This window comes from Phodopus roborovskii, unplaced genomic scaffold (genome assembly GCF_943737965.1).
Source record: "Phodopus roborovskii unplaced genomic scaffold, PHOROB, whole genome shotgun sequence".
Classification (NCBI taxonomy): domain Eukaryota; kingdom Metazoa; phylum Chordata; class Mammalia; order Rodentia; family Cricetidae; genus Phodopus; species Phodopus roborovskii.
In genome coordinates, this window is record NW_026125391.1 from 25,537,252 (window position 1) to 25,560,000 (window position 22,749).

The window sequence follows — 22,749 nt, forward strand, 5'->3', positions numbered from 1 at the left end:
AGCTGAGACTGTGCTGGGCTACATTCCTCTTCACTGACAGCTACTCCTATGTGCTTACAGATGGTAGTGATAGCCATGTAAATGTGCTCAAAAAGAGATACAGCCAATGCATCCTCAAATAGTTCATATTTAAAAGTGAGAAAGAGTAGACTAACTTTCCAGTGGTATAAATTTCTTTGTAGGAATACAAATTACTCATTTTATTGAGACAATTTTTTTCTGTGTAAGATCTATGAAAATGATGAGCTAATAGCTAGTGGGCAGATCATATCTCCTGCAGTCATTTTGTTAGTACACACTAGGAATTCAAGATAGCACTAATGGGCATGCATTTAGAATTGTGAATATTTGGTGGGGAACACAACATGGACTGTGCTTCATTCCTTTTCAGAGTCCATTGTCTCCATTTAATAGCATAAGGGCTGTATAGAAACAAGAGTACACCACCCTCATCAGATGAGATGCAAACATGCCGTAAAGAAGGAGAAATTTAGGCTTCATCTGTGAGTAAAATGCAGCTTGAACTTTGGTGAAACACAGCAAGACTCAAATCTTTCTTTTTAAACCCGCCAAGTTTAAATGGCTGTTTTGCCATTGCTACAATGCTGTAACTTCCAAAATTCAGAAATATATCACTTAAGATAGTTTTCAGGCAGACTGAATCATGGGAATGTTTTTCAGTACAAAGACCAAATGATTTTTCACAATTTACTTTAAATTGTTAGCTTTCCTGTTATACTACAAGTGATCATAGGAAAAGTCCATTATAAAGTGTATATAAAAATGATTGTGGGCTACTGGAATGTGCACAGTAAGTAGCTCATTTGTGCAACTCTCCTCTCTACTATTTCCTCAAAAACATCTATTCTTGGTGGTTTGGGTTTTTAATGTTTTCTTTAAAGTGAGGAAATTTACACAACTAAAAGGCAAAGACCCATTGGATAATATTTTGTTTGTCATTTTTTTGGTTGGGTTTTAATATTTTGAGACAGAGTCAACTGTAGTGCTATCTTGTTTGTACAAATCAAGCTTGTCTAAAGATCAGAGGGTGGAGCTTGCCACTAGTTAACCATAGAGGTCTGGAGGTCTGTACAGACAGACAGGAAGTGATATGGTTGGGTGGAGAAAGGAATAACGTGATATGGCTGGGAGGAAACAGGAACTTGCTCTCTTTTCTTCTGGGAAGCTAGTGAGGTAAAGGTGACTTTGGCTTGCTACTTTTTCTCTCTGATCTCTCAGCATTTGTCCCTACATCTGACTCCAGGCTCTTATTATTAAAGACCTACTATAACTTACATCACAGTCTCCTATAGTAAAGTCTGGACTTCACCTCACTATGTAGCCCAGGATGGCTTTGAAATCCTCATTCCCCTGCCTCCACCTCCAAAATTACCAACATGTACCTCCTCCCCATGTCAAACTAAAATCCCATCTGATAATGTACATTTTACAGCGAGGTAGCCTAAGGTAGTACTGGATATATAAGTGGGAATCTCTTCTCAGGAATATAACATGCAACAAAGATCTACAATAAAGGCAAGGAAGTAAGAAAAAAAATTGACTAACCTAACCCACCTGAGCTCGGCTCACAGGGGTCAATGTCCTCATCGTCGCTGGGACATTCTGCCGAAGCCACAAGGATATCATCTGTGGTCTGCAAGGGAATCATAGTAGGTAGGTTAATTGAACATGTCCTAGAGGTCTTCTCTGTCTCATTTACAAGTGAAATGCTGTTTGTGTTTATATTACAGGTTGAGAAACCAAATTCATTATTTCCCTTCCTCGAGACACAGACACATAGTTTATATTCGCGAACATAGTTTAGACCTCTTACAGAAATACCTCCATGTATAGCAGATCTTGATTACAACTTATTGTACATGTGGACATAGAAACAGTGATCAACAATTGGCAGATATCCGACCATTCAGCTACAATGAGACACTGCATATAGGAGTGCACAGATGTTTAAAACAACCTGGCAGAAAAAGATGATGTGAGATTGATTACAGCCCTGGAGAGCTACAATGTATGCATCAGTGGGCTTTATGCGGTACTTATGCTTGTTATGCTTGGCATCCTGAAGCAGAACAGCCATATATTTTTTTTTCGCATTTGTGAACAGGTAGTTTCATAAATCTTTGTGATGTAGCTTGTCCTCACTGGGAAACACAGATTAGAGAGAAAATTAAGAATGTGCTATTTTAGGTGCAGAATGAAGCAAATGAGTTCATTTAAGATATTTTTCAGCTTTTAAAATTGTATACTCAAATGCCATTTTTAGATAGTAGATACTGTTTTCTCATTGTCCTTTTCATTGTCAAGGTTTCATTAACCTGTGTGCAGAGTGGACTGGGGAAAGGTGACCATTTCCTCTATGACATTATAGTTGTTTCACTGCACTTACAGCCAAAAAGATAACTGTAAGTAATAAAAATCAGAGTGTGTAAATCCTAGCAGTTAGTCACATAATCAACACAGAGTCAAACATCAAAGGTTGTGCTTTACTGCCACTGACGTGCAGTAATAAACTCAGAGAAGTTATTGCATGGAATTTGCAAGGTTTACATCAGATTGGGCTGATGCTAATGTAAAACAGACCAAATCCATGTTGAAAATCAAGTTTGCAGAATGTTCAGGAGATTCAGGCTGTTCAGGAGATGCTTGAAAGCAAACTGATGTTGTCCTTTAACAGGGATTGGAATAACATGGCATGGGCTAAAGTCATTACAGAGCCACAGGGTTGTCAGAGATAAATATTGGAAACAAAATTTAAGACAACTGGAGACAGGGAGGGAGAGACTTTAATGACAAATAAAGGCTTAAAAATCATTCAAACTCAGAGTGTTTAGCTCATAAAGCAGAATCTTTTTCCTTGTTGACTCTTTGTAATACACCTTGAAATTAACACCCATCTTTCAAAAATGCGTGGATGTGGGTTCATTTTGGTTTACTCTTACTTCTTCTTAAAAAGAGTTTCTGGATTAATGCACTCCACCTCTGTGTTATTTTCCAGAAAGAATTCCAAAGTGCCAGATTTCTTAGAAGCATAGATGTTCACAGAGAAAGGTACTAGCCTGTGGTGTGAACAGTACTTTATCTCATTAACATGAGTTTTCCCAAAGACCCAATGGTCTTTTAGCACATCTCCATCCTGCAGGACATAACCCATATGTGTGATATAGTATCATGAGATTGAATGAGGGGTCCTTCAGGGCGATCAATCCACTATATCTCAGAACAGATTGTGAGTGAGCTTTTTCCTAGTGTCAGTGTTTAGCAGGAAGCTATTATCCTCACCCAACGTGGAAACTCTTTGTGTGAATCAAAATTAATTTACTAAAAACAGTTACGAGAGAAGTTTCCATTTTTCTTGATGAATTTTAGATGCAACCATGCAATCAATAACTTACTATTGCAACATTCTTGATAAGCAGGGGAAGATACAAACACAGTCATTCTGCACATGAACACATACATGTAAGAATTGGGGAAAATGTAGTCAGGAGCCATGAGCCCAATTCACCCAATAGTTAAGGATGCTGGGGAGACCACTTGATTGTTTAGAAATGGGACACTCTCTTTTTCACAGGTAATCTTCCCCCACCCCCATCATTTGCAGTGTATATGCTACTTGTCTTGAAAAAAAAAAAGTACTGCTCAAGTACCTTTGCACCTTTGCCATTACAAAGATAAATGGGGAGTGAATGAACAAATTTTATGTTCCTGCTAAGAACAACAATATTTCTAGATGTCATTTTCATGGTATGTGGTTGTGGGGAACACTAATCCCTGTCAGTAAAGGCACTCACAAGAACAACAAACACACTTTGTGAGAAAAAGAGCAAATTCCTAAGTGTGCAATCAAGAGACTTCATTCATTCCAAAACCTGAATTTTAATGATCGTTCTAAACTACAATTGTATATTCTCTTGAATATTACAAACACACACACACACACACACACATGACGGAAGAGCTACTGTTATAAGTGTATAAGTGTCATCATACTTAAGTACAAGCTAACAACAACAACCTACCCAATCTGAATATGTGAACTTGGCCATTCATGAATATTCAGGGAAAAGCTCCTATAGTCCTGAAAAATAGCCAGCTTTCACATTTCTTTAATATTCTTTCCCAATTGATGCCTGAGGCAATTACAAAAAAGAAGTGACCATAAATCATCTCTCTGCTTGGGGAAAAGACAGACTTGAAAGCTATTCAATTTTCTTCAAATATTTTTTTCCAGCTGCTTTAAATGTAGGCAATGATTTCAGCATAGTTAAAGTGGTAGTGAGTGGAGAAACTCCAGCATGGTAAAGAGATCTATGTACATTAACACTCATTTTTGTGTTCATTTGACACTAGTTATCTTAACAGGCAAAACTCAGGAAATGTAGGAACATGTACATCATGTTGCAAAGCAATACATTTTAAGGAAAAGAGAGAGAACATTGGACTCTCACCTAATTAAAAGGGAATGCTGGTTTTTTGTTTGTTTGTTTGTTTTTGTTTTGTTTTAGCTAATTTATATAACACAATAAATCCTTCAAGGAAAAAAATGAGATGTAAGAACATGAAACTAAATTATTGGCTTTAAATAAAACAGCACGTCTCTTTTCATTATTTCTTTGACCTACTGTTGGTTTTATTCTCACATTGCATTTTCAATTTTATTCAAAGCACATTTGGAGCAACAGTCCAAAGTTCAAGCATGCAGAAAGGCATCTCAAAAATCTTTTCTCAATGATCAGAACGTGTGGGTGTAAGACCTCCAAATACTACTGTTGGCAAAGCACAGGTGATAAGGGAAACAAGAGAATGGGGTAGTTCAGTTTCTCCATTTTACTTGCTTTGGGTCTGGACAAATCACTTTTTGAAATGATTTAGGCTATTTCCAAATTAAATACTGACAGATGTTTACAAATGCAAATTGAGGCTTTTAATGGTGTTAAAATGAATCTCTACCCCTGCTATTGAGACTGAATGGACTAATTAGTTACACAGGTTAAATCGAAAATCCTTATTGGTAATGAGGCCAAAACATAATTTATGACCGTAGCATGCCAGCAGTGGATAGCGTCAATCAGCAGGATTCCCAAATCCTGTCACTGTTGGCATGTAGAATGTCAAGGGAGAAAATCACGATTCTCTGAGTATTCACAGATTTTCTTTCCCTGAAACTGACTTTAGAAGACATTCCTATAAGATCTTCATTTTTTTGTATCAGGAAAATGGAGCCAGAAAAAATAAAAAAACATTACCACAGTTATATGTCTAACTAATGAGACTAGCTACATCTTCAGCAAACTGTAATAATCTCTTAGTCCAGATGCCTATCTTTTCAACTGTGCATCCATGCATGCATACATGCACACATGGATCCACCCATTCCAACCCACTGATTTGATGTAGCTTATAAAGATGCATGATAAAATAAATTTAAAACAAGTGAAAATACGGCAGAGTGAGAAGTACCACAGGTGGGAAAAAAAGAAACCACCACTGCAATCAATCATTAAGAGAAAGAGTTAACATATACAAGGAGACACACACACAGCTATTTTATTGTTTGATATGGGATCACGCAGAAAAACAATGGCAAAATATAAACTCCAGAAATCTAATTTTGAAAGTTCTATTATAAAAATCTTTATTTCAGCACGTTTTAAAGATTTGATATTTTCCATTTTATGTAAGTAAGGGATTTGTCTACATGTATACATATGTTACCAAGTGTGTGCCTGGTGCCCATGGGTCAGAAGAAGGCCCTTGACCCCCTGGAACTGGAGTTACAGGTAGTTGTAAGCTGACCTATGTGTACTGGGCATTGCTCCATGTCCTCTGGAAGAGCAATATGTGCTCTTAACCATTGAGGTGGTTCTATAACCCCTACTGTTGTTTTTTAAATAAATCCAGAAAGCTATTGGCTTACTTGTACCAGTCTTGCAATTTACTGTTTTTCTAGGTAATCTCTGAACATACACATGTAATCACATTCTTGACACACAGGGGAAAAAGTGAATTATTGAATCTTTGCTGTTTTTTAATCTATTTGAATAGCAATACCATCACATACTCTCTATTTTCTTCCCACCAAGCCACTAGTAAAAGTCTATTCAACATCCAGAACCTTTCTTATTAACTCCTGTCTTCATAACTAATAGTGAGATACTTATTTGTGTTCTTCAATCATAATTAGAAATCTGTTGAGTCATCTTTTATTATATCCTTAGAATAAACAACTAGAACTGATAGTATATTACTAATGCTATTTTTCCTTAAACTAATCTAGACATGAGTTATTGATCAAGTTTAAATTGTTTTCACAATGATCCTTGATTAGAAATTCAAACACAAACAGAATAGCATGGAGCCAGAAACAGCCAGTTAGCCAAGACTTTTTAGAGGGTGAGGGGGTACTAGTTATTGTTAAATCTTGTGTCCTCTGGACAGAGCTTTAACTTAGTGGTATGTGAGAACCTCTGTAGCACACAATGCTTGGGGAACAGAATAGCAAGTGTTAGGCATACGGCTAGAAACAATGATTGCTTAGCAGAAAGTTCATGTTCTGATTTTATTGGAATCTATCAATTGAATTCAGTAAGGTCACCAATCACAATCCCCAAATAAGCCAGCATCCAGTCAACAGCTCTATCAAATGTCATTGGGCAGTTATGGAGAATGAGAATTATCTATCTCAGGTGTCACAATGGTATTTTGTTTGCTACTAGAAGAATTCATCCATTACAGGTTCCAGCTGTACGGGAGTGCTAAGTGTTTATACTTGACTAGTTCCCTTCTTGTGGTTCAGACTGTTTTATTAATGTGAGGTTAGGGCACGGCACTACTAAGCACCTGAGTTTAATATCTACTAGGTTAATCAATGTTGCTCAAATATTAATTCAGAATTCAAGTCTCAGTTCTGGACTTATAAAAATGTTTATTGTTTTGAATAGCACATGTATTCATAGCACATACTCATGCACACACGTACATATTATATTCATATAGCATATGTGTGGATATGGCAACATATCAATTTGTATATAGGAATCATAGTAATTCACTGATCTAACATAGAAATGATAGCTCATGCCTGTAACCCCAACACTGGGGAGGCAGAGGCTTGAGACAGTCTAGAATAGCCTGGGCTTTCTCAAAGAAACAAAATAACAAAGAGTAAACAAAAATAATAATAATAGTAGCTTTCCTATCCCATGAGAGTTCCATAATTAATCACTGAGTTAGGACATACCAATCCATGCCTGTCAACAAGGTATTCTTTTTCCCCAAAGCAGTAAATACACAAATTCAGAGACACTAAAGTCCTAAGTTCTGTTCACTGTATGTGCCAACCTTGTGTATTCAATGGCCCAGATTTCATTACTGCTTTATGCCATAAGGTATTGATGATATTTAAATAGAGACATGGAGCAGGTCAGTTAGCAGCAGTAGTAATGAAAAAAAGAGGAGATGGAAAAGAAGGTGGGAGAGAGGAGAGAAGGAGGGAGAGAAGGAGGAAGGGAAGGAGAGAGAGAGAAGGAGGAGAGAGAAATGGAGAGGGGGGAAGAGAGGAAGAAAGAGGGAGGGAAAGAGAGAAAGGGGGAGGAAGAGATTCTATCAGGGTAGCCTATGCACCAATGCTCCATAGTATAGTGGTTGTATCTATAATTATAATAGACATGACCTGTGGTATATTTTCTGTATATATTTAAATATGTGCTGATAACTCTTATAAGACAATAAGCAAAGTTTTTATTACATTAAAATAGAAATAGTGTACCTTCCCAAACTATCTTGAAATGCAGAATTTTGAGAACTGCTCAGATGAGTTTTATTTTATTTCAAGTACATCTGCTTGTCAGAGTTCAAATTTATATTTAAGCATATGTCTCAATTTAAAAAAGTTGGTTTAAAAATCTTGTTACAATTTAAAATTCTATGGGGGAGAGGGAGTTAGGAGAAAGAAAAGGGGAAAAGAGGAGGGGAAAGGTGGGCATGAGAGAAGAGGAAGATTGAGACAGGGAAAGAATAGAGGAGAACAAGAAAAGAGATACCATAATACAGGGAGGCATTCTAGATTTAAGGAGAAATCTGGCACTAGGGAAATGCCCAGAGATCTACCAAGATGACCTCAACTAACAATCTAAGCAATAGTGGAGAAGCTACTTTTAATGCTCTTCCACAATAATGAGATTGACGACTACCTTATATGCCATCCTAGAGTCGTCATCTAGTAGCCAATGGAAGCAGAAGCAGACACCCACAGCTAAACACTAGCCAAACTCCTAGAATCCAATTACAGAGAGGGAAGAGTGATAAGCGAAGTGGTCAAGACCAAGCTGGAGAATCAGCTGACCCAAACAAGGAGGAGCTCATGCACCCCAGTCTGATATCTGGGAAAACAGCATAGGAACCCAGACCCCCCGAATGTGGGTGTTAGGAGGACTGGGCAGTCTATGAGGCCTCTAGTAATGGATCAGTATTTATCCCTAGTATACAAATCAACTTTGGGAGCCCATCCCATATAGAGGCATACTTTCTCAGCCTATACATATGGGGCAATGCCTAGGTCCTATCCCAATTGATATGACAGACTTTGAAGACTCCCCATGGAATGCCTCACCCTCCTTGGGGAGCAGAAAGGGATGGGCTGGGGTTTGATGGAGGTGATAGGGGAGGATGGGAGAGTGAGGGAACTGGAATTGACATGTAAAACAACCTTGTTTCTAATTTAAATAAAGAAAGGAAAAAAATTCTAGCACATTTTTTGTAAGCATCTACATAGATAAAATATTTTATAAAACTGTGGTTATGAGCAAATAAATTGAAAATATAATTATATAAATAAGGGGTATTTTATCTTGACTTCAAAACATCAAGAAATATTGAATATGACACTTGAATTTGTTATTATCATTACAATAGGGTTCTTTTTTCCTTATGATCACCTGTTCTAATTTCATTAGAAATCTTTTTGTGACAAAGTTTGTCACCATTGCTTTTCTGTGACAGCTCATTAAGTCTCAAATAAGACTGAGAAATATAGATTCTTTTCCAGGAGTATATCCCCTAAGACATGGAGATAAGAATTGAGGTGAAAAAAATCACATCACACCTTTCAAAGGTTTTCCCTGCCTTATAATGTCTATGGACGTGACGGTGACACTTTATAACTGGTTTTCACATTGTGCCCATGGCAGGAATTTAGGATAGAGAAACAGAAAGAAAAAAAAAAAAAGGAAAGAAGAAGTAAACTGACATTATGTTTAGTAGAAAAGAGAATGACTGAAGGTTACATGGGATGCAAAGCTAAAATTGTCTTGTACATAGTTCATAGGTGTTCTTTTATGAAGCATCTTTGCTTTCAGGATGGCACTGAGATGAAGCCTACTATAGCAAGGACTGCAGTGTGTGTGTGTGTGTGTGTGTGTGTGTGTGTGTGTGTGTGTGTAACCATTCACTTTCTTTCTTTCACACTCACACACCCTTAGCTACTCCTGTCTCCTACAGACTCTATGACAATAGTTTTATACTGTAAGAACTTTTATTTAATTACATGGAAACTATGCCTTTCTGTCTTCCTTCTAATTCTAACTATATATTGAAAGTTTCATTTTCTTTCTGAAATGAAAATTCTGTGGAGATAAAGACTGGCAAACACAAGTCATCAAATTCAGACCAAGAAATAGATGCACAGACAAGTGCAGTAGTACAGTTTCTTTCCATTGATTCTCATATGCACCTATGCATTTATTAATTCATTCAGCCATAGTAATCTGTTGAATACTTTTGAATAACAAAGAATTCTACAGTAGGAAACATCATTAATATTTTTCTTGCTCCTAATATTTATCATACAGTGACTGAACATGCCTCAGTTTTAAGGTAACATCTCTCCTTTTTTGAATCAGACAATCATTCAAACATTGAAGGCTGATTTTCTAGTGCTAGGTATAACACTTGGCAATAGGATACATGTACCTGGTAGTGGAACAGTATTTATCCCTACTGTACAAATGGACTTTGCCCATTCCCTATGGAGGGATACTCTTTCAGCCTAGATACATGGGGGAGGGCCTAGGCCCTGCCCCAAATGATGTGACAGACTTTGATGATCTGATCCTCTATGGAAGGCCTCACCCTCCCTGGGGAGCAGAAGGGGAATGGGATGGGGGTTAGGTGGAGGGCATAGGAGGAGAGAGGGGACTGGGATTAATATGCAAAATAAGATTGTTCCTAATTTAAATTAAAAAATTGAAAAAAAAAAACCCAAAAAACAAAAATCATCACTTGGTAAAAGAATGAGCATGGCCATGTTAATGTTGGCTTTCCCAACATCATTTTAAAAAAGAAAAGAAAAAAAGACATCCTTTGCTTTTATTTTATGAACAGGTGATTTACTAGCATGTATCTGTGAACCATGTCAGTGCATTGCCAGTGAGAGCCACAAGAACCCTGGGACTGGAGTTAACAGAGCTGCCATGTGGGTGTTAGGAACTGAACCCCTTTACAGTATAAGAGCAGTTGGCACTATCTAACTATGGGTCATCTCTCTAGCTACATCTGTAATAATTTTTAAGCAACTGAGGTAATCTCATTTTATAATTAATAGTGCTGATATTTAAGCTCACTTCCCCTCTTTACTTTCCCCCTTTGCCCTTTCTATTCAATTATGGTGTCCCAACTGTCAGTGTGGCCTTCTCAGGAGGAAAGAACACCCCACATTAGTCCAACAAGCCACATTTGACTCTTACCTATACACCGAAGCATCTAGGGCTCGCCTCACCTACATAGCTGCACATAATGTGTATATTCTCTTGCAGTTGCCATTACTATAAGATTCCATCAGCCTTTGCTAGCTGGAAATGTTTATGTGATGATGAACTTGTGATACAAAGATAATCTACTATCTACTAAAACCCTTCTTGGTAATAAGAAGGTGTTTTACATGTATAGTTCTCCAGTTAAATTACTAAATTCTGAACAATGTATTAGAATAATTTTTCCCAAATATGTAGGGTGTATGTGTGTGTGTGTGTGTGTGTGTGTGTAGGGGGAATTAGGTGGTCTTATTTGTTCTTAAAGATGATTTTTAATACAGACTGGTTATTCTGGTGAATCTGAGAAAAATGCTATGTGACCAGATCAATCTCTTTGACTAAATTCTCAAAGCCCAAACAGGGAAGGTACCATGCCCTCCCTGGTCCTCTGCAAGAAGCTTGCTTTTTCTATCATAAGCAGAGAAGAACTTCATTTGCATTTGAGCTGAACTGAGTAGGATTAAATCCCAGCTCATTTACCAATTCTGTGGCCCTGGGCAACTAAGTTCTCCAGGTTTCTTCCTGGGTAAAAGTGAAGTCATCTTCAATAATTATGCAGAAGGAATATGAGAGTGAAAGAACCCAAGGCTAGACAGAACTACTAATGAGCACAGTAGCTGGTACATGAAGCTGGTATTGAGAATTTATTACACAGAGGCATCTGGGTCTCAAACTGCCACATGTTCTCCTTTGTTTTTATGGCAATGTAGGAAGAAATTATAATCCCTAGCAATGGACTCCATAAATATTTAGGCACAAATATTCCTTTCACAAAGGACAAATTCACGATTCCCCATTTAAATACCTTATAAACACACACGTGTGTGTGTGTGTGTGTGTGTGTGTGTACATATCTGATATGAGGACAGTGATGAAGCCATATAGAACAGTATCAAAACATGAACATGCTGAAAACACAAGGAATATCTCTGCCATTTTTCTCAACTGCCTACTGAACCAAGAATTCATTGTATTTGGAGGCTCTGGAGTTATCTGTAGTAGTTGTCTACTAGTTAAAGCAAGGAAAACCCTGGTGCACTCAGGTGGCCAGTGGGAATAACTGTTGTCTGGACTCAGTGTGGGATTCAGGTGCTGGTCTTGGCCTTCTGGTTTTCCATCCAGTTAGTATTTACTCCTCATTTTTGGACATGGGGATGGTGAAAATAGCAAGAGGAATAATTTCCTACTTTCTGCAGTACTTAACACAATATTTGAATTATGGTGATTCCCAAACAACCTAGACTTATATCACCAAATCCAGGAAAACTTACAAAGTGTTTATTCTTTTTGTATTGATCCTTTTAAAAATGTTGTTATTGAGGGGAGACCGTAGAGACCAGAAGAAGACTAGATTCCCTGTAGTTGGAGCTGAAGGCAGATGTGGGCAATCTAACTTAGGTGCAGGGAATGGAGCTCTATTCAACAGTGTTAACTGTTGAATCTTCCCACACCCCTCCATTTCCATTGTTCTTTTCTTAAGATCAAGTTAAATAGCAGCCAACTGTTTTCCATGTTCCACTGAGTTTGCCGACACAGAATTGAGAAGAGCGGAAAAGCAAGTGTCCTACCTTCTTTGATAACTTGTTACCTGAAAGCCTCAATGGTTCATGGACACATGCAGATGGGAGCTGAGGTGCTTTTGCTTTGGTTGTACAGACTTGGTGGCTAATCACGTGGAAGGGATGCTTTCCACACTGGTCATATTTCTGCCTTCCTAAACAGCTATTTGCCGAACAAACCGAGAAGCCTGACTACCAGTCACAGGATCTTGTGTTGGTTCTCCCTAGAGGTTTAGTCCCTGGTCATTTGAGTCCAGTATGCCCATGTTGAAATCTGGACCCTTTCAAAGGTACAGTTAAAACTTGAATGTATCACACATAAGTCTTCACTTGGAAAATAGGAGGAGTTCAGTACAAGTCTCTGCAGTGTAGATGCCAGACTTCAGAAACCATGACAGACACTGTGAATAACACTGTCTCTGGAATATAGTAAGCATTAAATAAACCTTGGCTATCATCCTAGTTATTGCTCATGACCTAGTTCGAGCATGTTAGAAGGCAACACATTTTTCATTAAAGTGGATAAAACCCCACCACCCGAGGACCACAAGGTGCAGACTGTGTACTTTTGCCTGGAAGAGAATATTATAAAGGGAAAGAAATAAGGCAAATATTGCATGAAGAATGCAAATGTATTTTTTTCTCTGAATGTCCTATTTTGCTTTTCAACTGTTAAACTCCATTTTATTTCAAAACATACTCCCAACCATTCCAAAGCATTTTGAGTTGGAAAGTCATGTCCCCCCCCCACTTTTGTTTCATAATAAGCTAACTGCAGGTGCAAACTCTGAAGAGACAGACCTTGGAAATTTTAAGTAGGTTGCAAGAATGTGTATGAGTTCTGTCTTAACTTACAAGCATTCAACTGAGTTCATATGTGGAGGTACTTGCTGTGTCTTTAAAAGGTTGAGAAATAACTTTCTCTTGCATATAGCAACCAGAATTCTCAAAGTGTTATCTATCTGTCTGTCTGTCTGTCTGTCTATCTATCTCTATCTACCTACCTGTCTGTCTAGTTTAAATTGGCCTATTCCCCCAGTTTGAGTGTTCAAGGAGAGGATGGATTCATAAACTATTGTTATCATTTTAATTATTGTTGCAAATTCCTGATATGAAGTAACACTAGTTTTTTCCTAGTGAATTTCATGTTAATATCATCAAAACTGAACTAGTATCAATAAGAGTGATAAATTCAAGAACTATAGAGGATCTTTCTAAAATGCCCCTTTTACAGGCAGAAAGTGGAAGCATATGATTCTGTTCATTGCACAACTGTCCCAGAGTGTTACCATCACCAACAGAAAAAAGATAGCAAAAGTCACTGACCTATTTTATATAGTCCAACCTTGCCATCGATGTCCTTAAATGTTTCAGTAATTTTTAATGCTAAAATCTGAATGCTAGCCTCATGATTCTCTGACAATTAGGTAATGATTCTTGGCAAAATGCACTATTATACCCCATAAATGGTACTCACAAAACACTGAAAACAGAACTCTAAAGCTATGCAATTGGTACATGCAATAACTATTGAAGTTTTTCTGTGAACTTTCCCATCTAAAATTAGCAATATAAAAATTTTAAGAAATATTAAAAAAATCATTCACCAGAGATGAACAGTTGAGTTTCTATGGGTATGCATTCTTCAGTTTCTTTAAGAAACATACTCACTGTGAATGGTGGTTCAGTATCATCTAACGTGACACAAATAAATCCAGATGACTGTGCCATCTCCTGCTTACCTACTCACAGACCCTTCCCACAGCATGGCCAGCTACCAAAACCATACAGTCACTGAAAAATTACTTTGCTGCTTTAGTGTGACCCATCTTTCAATACACACATATACATGTCTGCACTCACAGGTATGTACACACACACACACACACACACACACACACACTTTATCACTTCCTCACTACTTGCTGTAACACCATATTGATCCATTTTAAACCTGCAGTTGCATTCTTGTGACACCCCATCCCCAATGCTAAAACAGCCTACAGCAATGCTGGAATTAAACACATGACAATAGAGTAATTAGTTATGTATGCAAACTGTCAGTGACTTAAAAAAAAAAAAAAAAAGAAAAGAAAAGAAAAACAACTCAGGAAATAGAATAATCAGCATCTTCAAGATCTAAGAGGAATTTGCATTGAGGTTTCACTTATTTCAAAAATAAATAGACTTTGCTTAAAAAAAATAACCTCTGGGATTACTATGGAAGTAGGACAACTTGGCTGACATGTCGTTATGTCTTAAGTTCCCACTATGCTGATGATATAGATGTCTTTGGTCCTAAAAACTTCCCAAATAAATTCTTCTCTCTGTTGTCAAAGCTGAATAGGGAAGAGATGTCCCCCGTGCAAAATCTAACTAAAATGGTTTTATGAAGGACAGCAAAATTAAATTGAGCTTTAGGAAATATGGAAGAGGAAAATCATTCTCCAAATATCTTATGTGCTTCTGGGTGCACAGGAAGAAGCAAGTGTTTCATGTTGGAGAAAGTGAGCATTAATTAAAAACTTGGCAACCAAATTGGTTTGTTTGGGGTTATGAAGCAACTGGCTTGCCCCCCTCAGCCTCTCTGTGGCACTCCTCTGAGACAGTAGGACAGTTCTGTAGTTCTGTATACAGTTTCATCTGAAGTGCTAATCTATGCTGCCATAGATAGCTGATGCTCCTTTAGCCCATTCGCATCCAGGAATAGGAATATATCAGAACTACTTTAAATTCAGAATAGCATTGACATAGTATTCAAACACATTTGAAATGAAATAAAGTATTTTGAGGTTTAAATCTCTTATGTTTCAACATGCTGAAAAGCTATTCTAAAACTGAGAATGTAGTAGACTGTGACCAAATCTGGTCTAGAATAAGACACAGTGATCCAGGAAAAGCTCTGAGAGTTGTCATCATTGGTCTGGGACAAATCTCTCTCCATCCCACTGCTGTGTAGAGCAAAAAAGATGACTCCTCAGAGTAAGAGTACCAGGTGAAGGAGCCTTGAGGTAATGGCCTAGTAAGCATGCAGATTATGAGCTCTGTTCTAAGTAGCTATACATGTGATACTGCATGTTTACTGTACATGGGATAAACTGCATAGATGTCTGCACACACATAAAGATGCTAGTAGTTCATGTCTAACTGGCAGAATCAGAATAAGCCCTCTGATGCATACCAGTATTAATATCCTGCTTTGATATTGAATTATAGTACAGAAAATGCTAATGTACAAAAGAGGTTAAGTCAGCCTAGTGAAATAAACTGTCCTGTGCAAGACTGGCCCTTTTCTCCTTATCTTGGGGCACCTTCCACCAAATAAAAGATTATCCAGCAAAAGGACAGAGTTTCCTATGTGATTCTTTTCTTGCATTTCCCTTTACAACTTTCTGTGAATCTATATCACATAGAAGTAATGTTCTAGATCATAAAATGGCTTGCTGACAATCAGATATGAGATGATGTATGGGCACAAATACCAAATAGAGTGAAATTCGTTGATTCTAAACCACTTGCTACCTGAAGTAATTATTGGTTTTTAATGTACTTAAAATTTTGAGTATTTTACCCTGATTTGAGGTAGGGATGCTGCCACAGGGAATGTTCTTGCTAATGGTACCATTTTAAAGCCGTGTTTCTCTAATTTATTCCTAAATACACAAGATTAAGGCATAAAATTCACTATTTAAAAGAGAAAATTGGAATAAAAAGCAAATGAAATAAAACTGAAAAAAAAGGGAAAGGTTATCGATCCCCCTAAATCAAGTTTTCAATATTTATTTCTGGGCACTGTAGCTTCTGCCCATTTGCTTTCCTTATATTATATAATTTTAGTTTGCAATTTTAAGATTCTTTAGACTTCTTACTCAGCTAGTGATTATGATGCTATCAAAATATTTTCTTTCAATGTCACAGATTTCAGTAGAGTCTCTTGACCTCCAAAAGGTCTAAAAATAAGAGCTGGTGACTTAGCAACTTTCTAACTAGTGCTGTGTTCATGAGCCAATTCTTTCATGACAGGAGGGGACAGAAGGAAGAGATGTAGCTAGCTGATGTCTGTGAAAAGCAAGGCCACACAAACAGAAATGATAAACATTAATTTCAGAAGGGAGAATGGAAGGGAGTAGTTCTTCATCCGTGTTTGAATAGTAGCAGGGTATCTCGGTCCATTTTACAAGTCAGATGATAATAGAACCTTTTCAAAATTAGGAGAGTAGAATTAACCTCTCATTCAGTGAGATGTGAAATAAATTTGAGTTTAAGTTCCAGAAAGGGGAGAGGGGTAACAGGAAATCAGTATTATAACTTGTGTAAGAAAAACAATTCTAGCCAGGCTAGCCCTAAGACTGAAGTGTGTGTTAGCATTCAGGCACACCTGGCCCACTGCTCCTTGGACACTTGGCAGAGTGCAGGACCCTTATGCGCATGTGCCTGCCAGTACTCAGGCAATACTCAGATCTGCTCAGGATCCTGACAATGTCTTCAGCTATGTCCATTTAAAAGGATATAACTATTGTTTTAAAAAGACATGTTTTAAGCAAGCACCCTCTCCCCAATAAAACCCTCTGAGTGAGCGCTGTCTGCATGCCTTGTCTCTTATCCCTTCCCCCAACCCACCAAGGTCCCTCTTGCACTGCACCCTAACAGTGTGCCTTCCAGGTTTCATTCTAATACCAACAAAAACTTACAGCCAAACACCACGTTGTAAAAGAGAAGAGTAGAATTTCTCCTTCCTCACACAGCTTCCATCAAAAAAAAAGACCAGGTGCAATTTCTCATTGACTTTCCTGTGGTCTAAGACTGGTGGCACCTATGATGAAAGACCTTTACACCCTTCATACTTTTTCCACAGCTAATTCCATCCGTTACAATACATTGAAAATGGTGAAGGGAATTATTCCCAATGGAAGGATAAAATATGTGATAGCAGACCAGTCAAAGGTGGTAGACTGGTGACATGACTATTGGAATAGTCTTAGTGACATTATTGTGAGGCCACAACAAAAAGAGCTGCCCAAGAGATTTTTGATTTCCACATCCCCTAATGCTCTCTTCTCCACAGTGGGGAGGTACAGTGCTTTCTATGTTGCATAAGACCTAGGAAATATTTTCAATTGAAGTCTTTCAAGCTAACTCCTCTGGAAGTCAAATCTATCATTATAAGATTAGTTTAAAAGCTAAAATGCTGCTGTACATATCAATTTATATTTCAAATTGCTACTTCCTTAGATTATCCATTGAATCCCAGTAGGGAGTAAATAGTTTCAGTTTAGATTCTGACAACAAATTTAAAAAAAAACTGTAAGATATAATTCCTATATCTTCTATATCTTAAGTCTTGAAATTCTTAATGTAAAACTCTCAAATTTATATTCATGTATCTAAAAACAGACTACTTCCCTACTAAGGAAACCTACTGGTCACGGATATTTGCAAACTGTATTGGTTCTTATGTACAAAGAGGGAATGTCCATAAAAATAATTTGTCCTACACATGCTTTGTTCTTGTACAGACCCACTTTCTTTTGTGAGCTCTTATAGGGAAATGCTTACAAAGTATCAAATCAGGCAGCTTAAAAATTGGTTTCCCATGAATCTCTACAAGCCCTGGAACAACTCCTGAGCTGGTACATTCTATTTCTCGAGTCAATACTTTCCTTCCTCTTCCATTAGAAGCCATATTGCATCTTACTGTTCAGAGGACAAAGTGAAGCTGGTTTGGGAATGATGGAATTTTAGTCTAGAGTATATGTCCCTTTATAAAACATTTATTGATACAAGGCCTAAAAATACAAAGAGCAGGGACACATTCACTTGGGTGATGATTTGGTTCATTCAGCCTCTGATTTTACATGGCAGGCTTCATATTAGGAACAGCAGAAATCAGAAGTCTTGATAGAGGACAATAAACGTTTTCACTTATAATAAATAATGTAGCTATTTTGGCTTCCATCGTCTGAAAAAATAGATCCAAAATAATTGGGCAGCCTCATAGCAAATTGAAAGTTCATTAAAAGAACATAGGCAGAACAGATACATAGTCCTTTGTTTTCATAAAAAAAAAAGTGCTTGTTCTTTTATAAACACATATTGTAGCTTTTTCCCTCTTTTGCTGAGAAGATGCCATTTCTTCTGTTGCTTTTCCTATTGTGAGTTTCTAGGATCACAAGTTCTCTGAAATCCAGCAGACTCACAGGCAGAATGCTAATAAGCCTGTGTCATTTACATTGTGGAAATGGAGAAACCTGTTTTGCCTCTAATTAGGACCATGACTGAATTATCCACACAAAACAAAAACAAAAATTCAGTAAGAAAATGGTAGATGCAAAATTAGGCAAGGTGATTTAATAACATAAAAAGTCAGCCATCCATGCCTCCAAGACCACTGTTTAAAAGGAATTCTTAAAAGACATTTTATCCATACCCTAAAAACCATACCCTAAAAATTAAAATTGCTTATGTCTCACCTTACAAAGGAGGAGATCAAGCACCAAAAATTGTTGTAGATGGTCTTTTAATTGCTGTAGAACCTTCCCTGGCACACTTTATCACACGTATCAATTGAAAAAAAAATGTTTACAAATTTACAAATTGGATAAGTGACATGGATTGTTCTTCTGTATGCTGCAAATATGTGTTGCTCTTACTGGTTGATAAATAAAGCTATTTCAGGCAATGGACAGGCAGAATTTAGCCAGGCAGGAAATCTGAACAAGGACAGAGAGAGATAATAGACTGAGTCTTGTAGATGCCCTGTAGCTACTGGTAAGGTAGGATGCCCTTGGCATTCTCTTGTTAAGATAAGGCCACATGGAGAGCCACAGATTAATAGTGTTGGTTTAATAATCAAGAAAGAGCTAGCCAGTAAGATGCCTAAACCAATGGCCAAGAAATTACAAATAGATATTAAGTCTCAGAGTGGTTATTTCATAGTGGTTGAGGGGACAAACAGATTGAGTGAAGAGAAACCAGTCCTGTGGGCCTGAGACTAGATGAAACAAATTTCCCAACAGGTAAGTTTCCACAAACAACCTGTTCATATTGGGACCTGTAGAATTTCATGTGAATCCAAAGTGACTGTAAGTGTAGATAGGAAGTTTAGAAGAGAGAGCTGAAAGTGACATAGATGGTCCAAGAACAGCAAAAAGAGAGAAAAGATTCTGAGGGCAAACCAAGAATAAAATCAATGCATTAAACAGAAGAAAGTGGGCATGTGAGGGGAACGGGAAGGGGAAGGTCTGCTTCTGTGATAATTGTGTTTCACCTAAAACTTTCCTGTCCAAGTTTCCTAGTGGAAATTCTGAGTAGCCATGAGAGGAGGGTTCTCCCAACTAATGTTGGAAATGAAACTACTACCACACTGAGACCTCCCAGCGTAGCCTTACAACACTCAGTCAAAGGTAGAAAAATAGAATTGTTTCTAGAAGATCATCTTTCACCATGAAGTAGTACTGGCAAGAGTGAATGATGGCATTAGAGGTTAACTTTTGTGAGAAGACCTATGGAAGTGATGTTTAACGAGTTTATAATAGTTTTTGTAATATTAACTTAGTTCAATCATCATATGCATTTTTAATTTAAGGAGGTTAACGAAATGCATTGATCTAGTGAACTTCTAGATATGACATGCAATTTGGTGAACTATGGCGTTTTCATTATTTTATTTACTTTTTATTTAGACACAGTGTATCGACAGTTAGTCTGGGACTCTGTATGTAGCTTAGGCTGGCCTTGAACTCAGAGATCCATCTGCCTCTGCCTCCTGAGTGTTGGGAATAAAGACATGCACCACCACCATGTCCACCTGTTATGGAATTTTGCATGTGCTATTTCTTTTTAAAGGCTATGATACATTCACAAGGACAAGAAAATGGAACAGCTGCAATCATTAAAATATAAAACCGTCATTTTTATATTTATAGGCATAAAACATAATATTCTTATTTGAATGGCATATTTTCAAAATTTTAGAGTTCTGTGTCAATCAAGTGCTGGTTTTCTTAGTCTCATCACAACAAATATTCCTATCTTCATTCATATCTCTTCCCACAAAGTGCAAAGACTTGACAAAATGTTTATGGACTTGTTAGGTAGAGGGAGATAAGATAAAGTCAGTATATATTTTGTTACTGCATCAGGGGACTCTTAAAAAAAAAAAAGATCACCATCTATTGTGAACCTCATTGCTCTTTTAAAAACTTGGCAACAAGCTAGAGTTGTCTGCCAAAGGAATCTTCAGTTTAGACAATCTCTTCATCAAATTGGGACTGTAGGCAAGTCTGTGGAGCATTTTCTTGATGATGAGAGGGAGGCAGTCCATTGTGGCCAGTGCCACCATGGACAAGTGGTCCTGGATAATGTCAGGAAATAGGCAAGCATGCCTTGGGAACAAGAAAGTAACAGCATTTTTCCATATCTTTGCTTTAGTTCCTGCTTCCAGGTTCCTGTGTTGTTTGAGTTCCCATCTTGGCTTCCCTTAGTGGTGGACTGTGATTGTATAAGGCAAAAATGTCCTACCCCCAAAGCGGCATTTCATTTACCTTTTAGCAGTAACAGAAAGTAACTAACAAATATTGCAATTTTTATCATATTCATTGTGTGTAAAAGGCAAATTTGGGAATCTAGAAAATGTTATTGCCACACACACCTTTAAACTAACAGCTCAAGCTTATTTATCTCTAGTTTTGGATTTTGTGAAGCAATCAAAAACTATTCAGGTTAATACTTCATACCAAAATGTAGTTGGAATGAGTTGTGCATGTACTGTTCCATAATTATTATTCTAAACAGAAATACTCATTGAAGAAATACCACAGGTGTTCCAGTAACATGAGTAGGCTCTTTGTGCTGTTATTTTAACTTTTCAAATTTATTACACTCAAGTCTGGAGCATGTTTTCTATCCATGCCTAATATTCATTCTCCCATCCTCTGAAGGGAATGAAGAAACTGAGACTAAAATACAACCAGCCACATTGAAAATGTGTTGGGATAATTTACAAGTACACTTAATTTTCCTTCAGGCCCAAGGTATTTATACTTGCACCTAATCTAGCTATTTAAGAAAAAGATTGTTTTGAATGATAATTCTCATTCTTCCTCCTCCGCTTCCTCTTTCTCCTTCTCCTCTTCTCTTCTCTCTGCTGTTGCTGCTTCTGAGCATACATTGTAGACAAGTTTCTACCACTGAGAAACACTGTTGGATGATACTAAACGGATGGATAGCTACCTGGTTTTATCTGATCTTGCATTATTTTTCATTGTGTGACCATATAACTAGGAGGGTTTAAACATATATAGAAGAATAGCATTACCTAGTCTCTCTTTAACTTATAGTGAACTCTTTCTGTAAGCACAAACATGGCCAGACAACCAAAAGACAAGTGCCCATTAGTTGATACTCTCTTAACAGGCTCTAGAGATATGAATGAATCTATAACTTTCTGCAATTATTTTAAATAATGGAGGTTGTTTGCCTACTCCAGAATACTGTGCTCAGCTCCGTTATGCATGTCAGAGTGACTAGGGAACAAAGGAGGCATTCAAGAGATCAGATATCAGCTCTTACATAAAAGTAAATGGGATGGCAGAAAGTGAAATCAATTGTTTAGGCAGAATAATGGCAGTCTTAGCAGAAATCAAAGTTTAAAGGTTAATTATATACAAGAATATAGTTTTATGAAGCACTGCTAAATTTAACCCCCACTGTTTTGTCTGTAGCTGGCAACTTTGAGTTCTTGGGTAAGTAACATATCATTTTTCTGATATGAAAGCTTTTGACAAAGCCAATGAATCATAAGTAAGGCTGAAGAGGAGTAAACATTAAGAAGCAATGAAAGGTTTAAGGTAAATATGTGTGATATATTTGTGTATATATGTGTAATATATATTACACATACATACATACATACATACATCTTGGTCTGGCTCTAATTAGGTATTCAACACAGGATCGACATATGGATTTAGGTATTCAACACACAAATGATCTATGGATTATTCAAATACACATAACACCAAAATTAACAACACAGATTTGGATGAGATTGAGTGTTTTCAGAGTGGTGTGGCAATAGGCAACACTGTTTGGATAACATAGAATGTAGTTTCTGGGCTGGGGAAATGGTCCAGCAGTTTAGAGCACACATTGATCTTGCAGAAGACCTGGGTTCAATTCCCAGCACCCACATGATGGCTCATAATCACCCATAATTCCAGTTCTAGAGATCTAATACCCTCTGTGGGCACTAGACATGCAAGTGATATACATGTATGCATGCAGACAAAAATGTACACATATTATAAAATAAATCTAAAACAGAAAGTCTTTTTGCAAACAAGTCATTTACTAAATGGTAG

At 37.3% G+C, this 22,749-nt stretch overlaps 1 protein-coding gene across 39 annotated transcripts in view; it reads right to left on the minus strand.

The window, feature by feature from the left end:
• The window catches only part of Nrxn1 (neurexin 1), a 1,037,700-nt gene that overhangs the window by 22,751 nt on the left and 992,200 nt on the right, over positions 1-22,749 (minus strand). For 24 of the 39 annotated variants that reach the window (XM_051175287.1, XM_051175276.1, XM_051175272.1 and 21 more), the window contains one exon: positions 1,567-1,654. In XM_051175287.1, coding sequence (XP_051031244.1) covers positions 1,567-1,654 — 88 coding nt within the window. The remainder of the gene's footprint in view (positions 1-1,566; positions 1,655-22,749) is intronic. The other 15 variants (XM_051175288.1, XM_051175279.1, XM_051175274.1 and 12 more) reach the window with 1 other exon arrangement.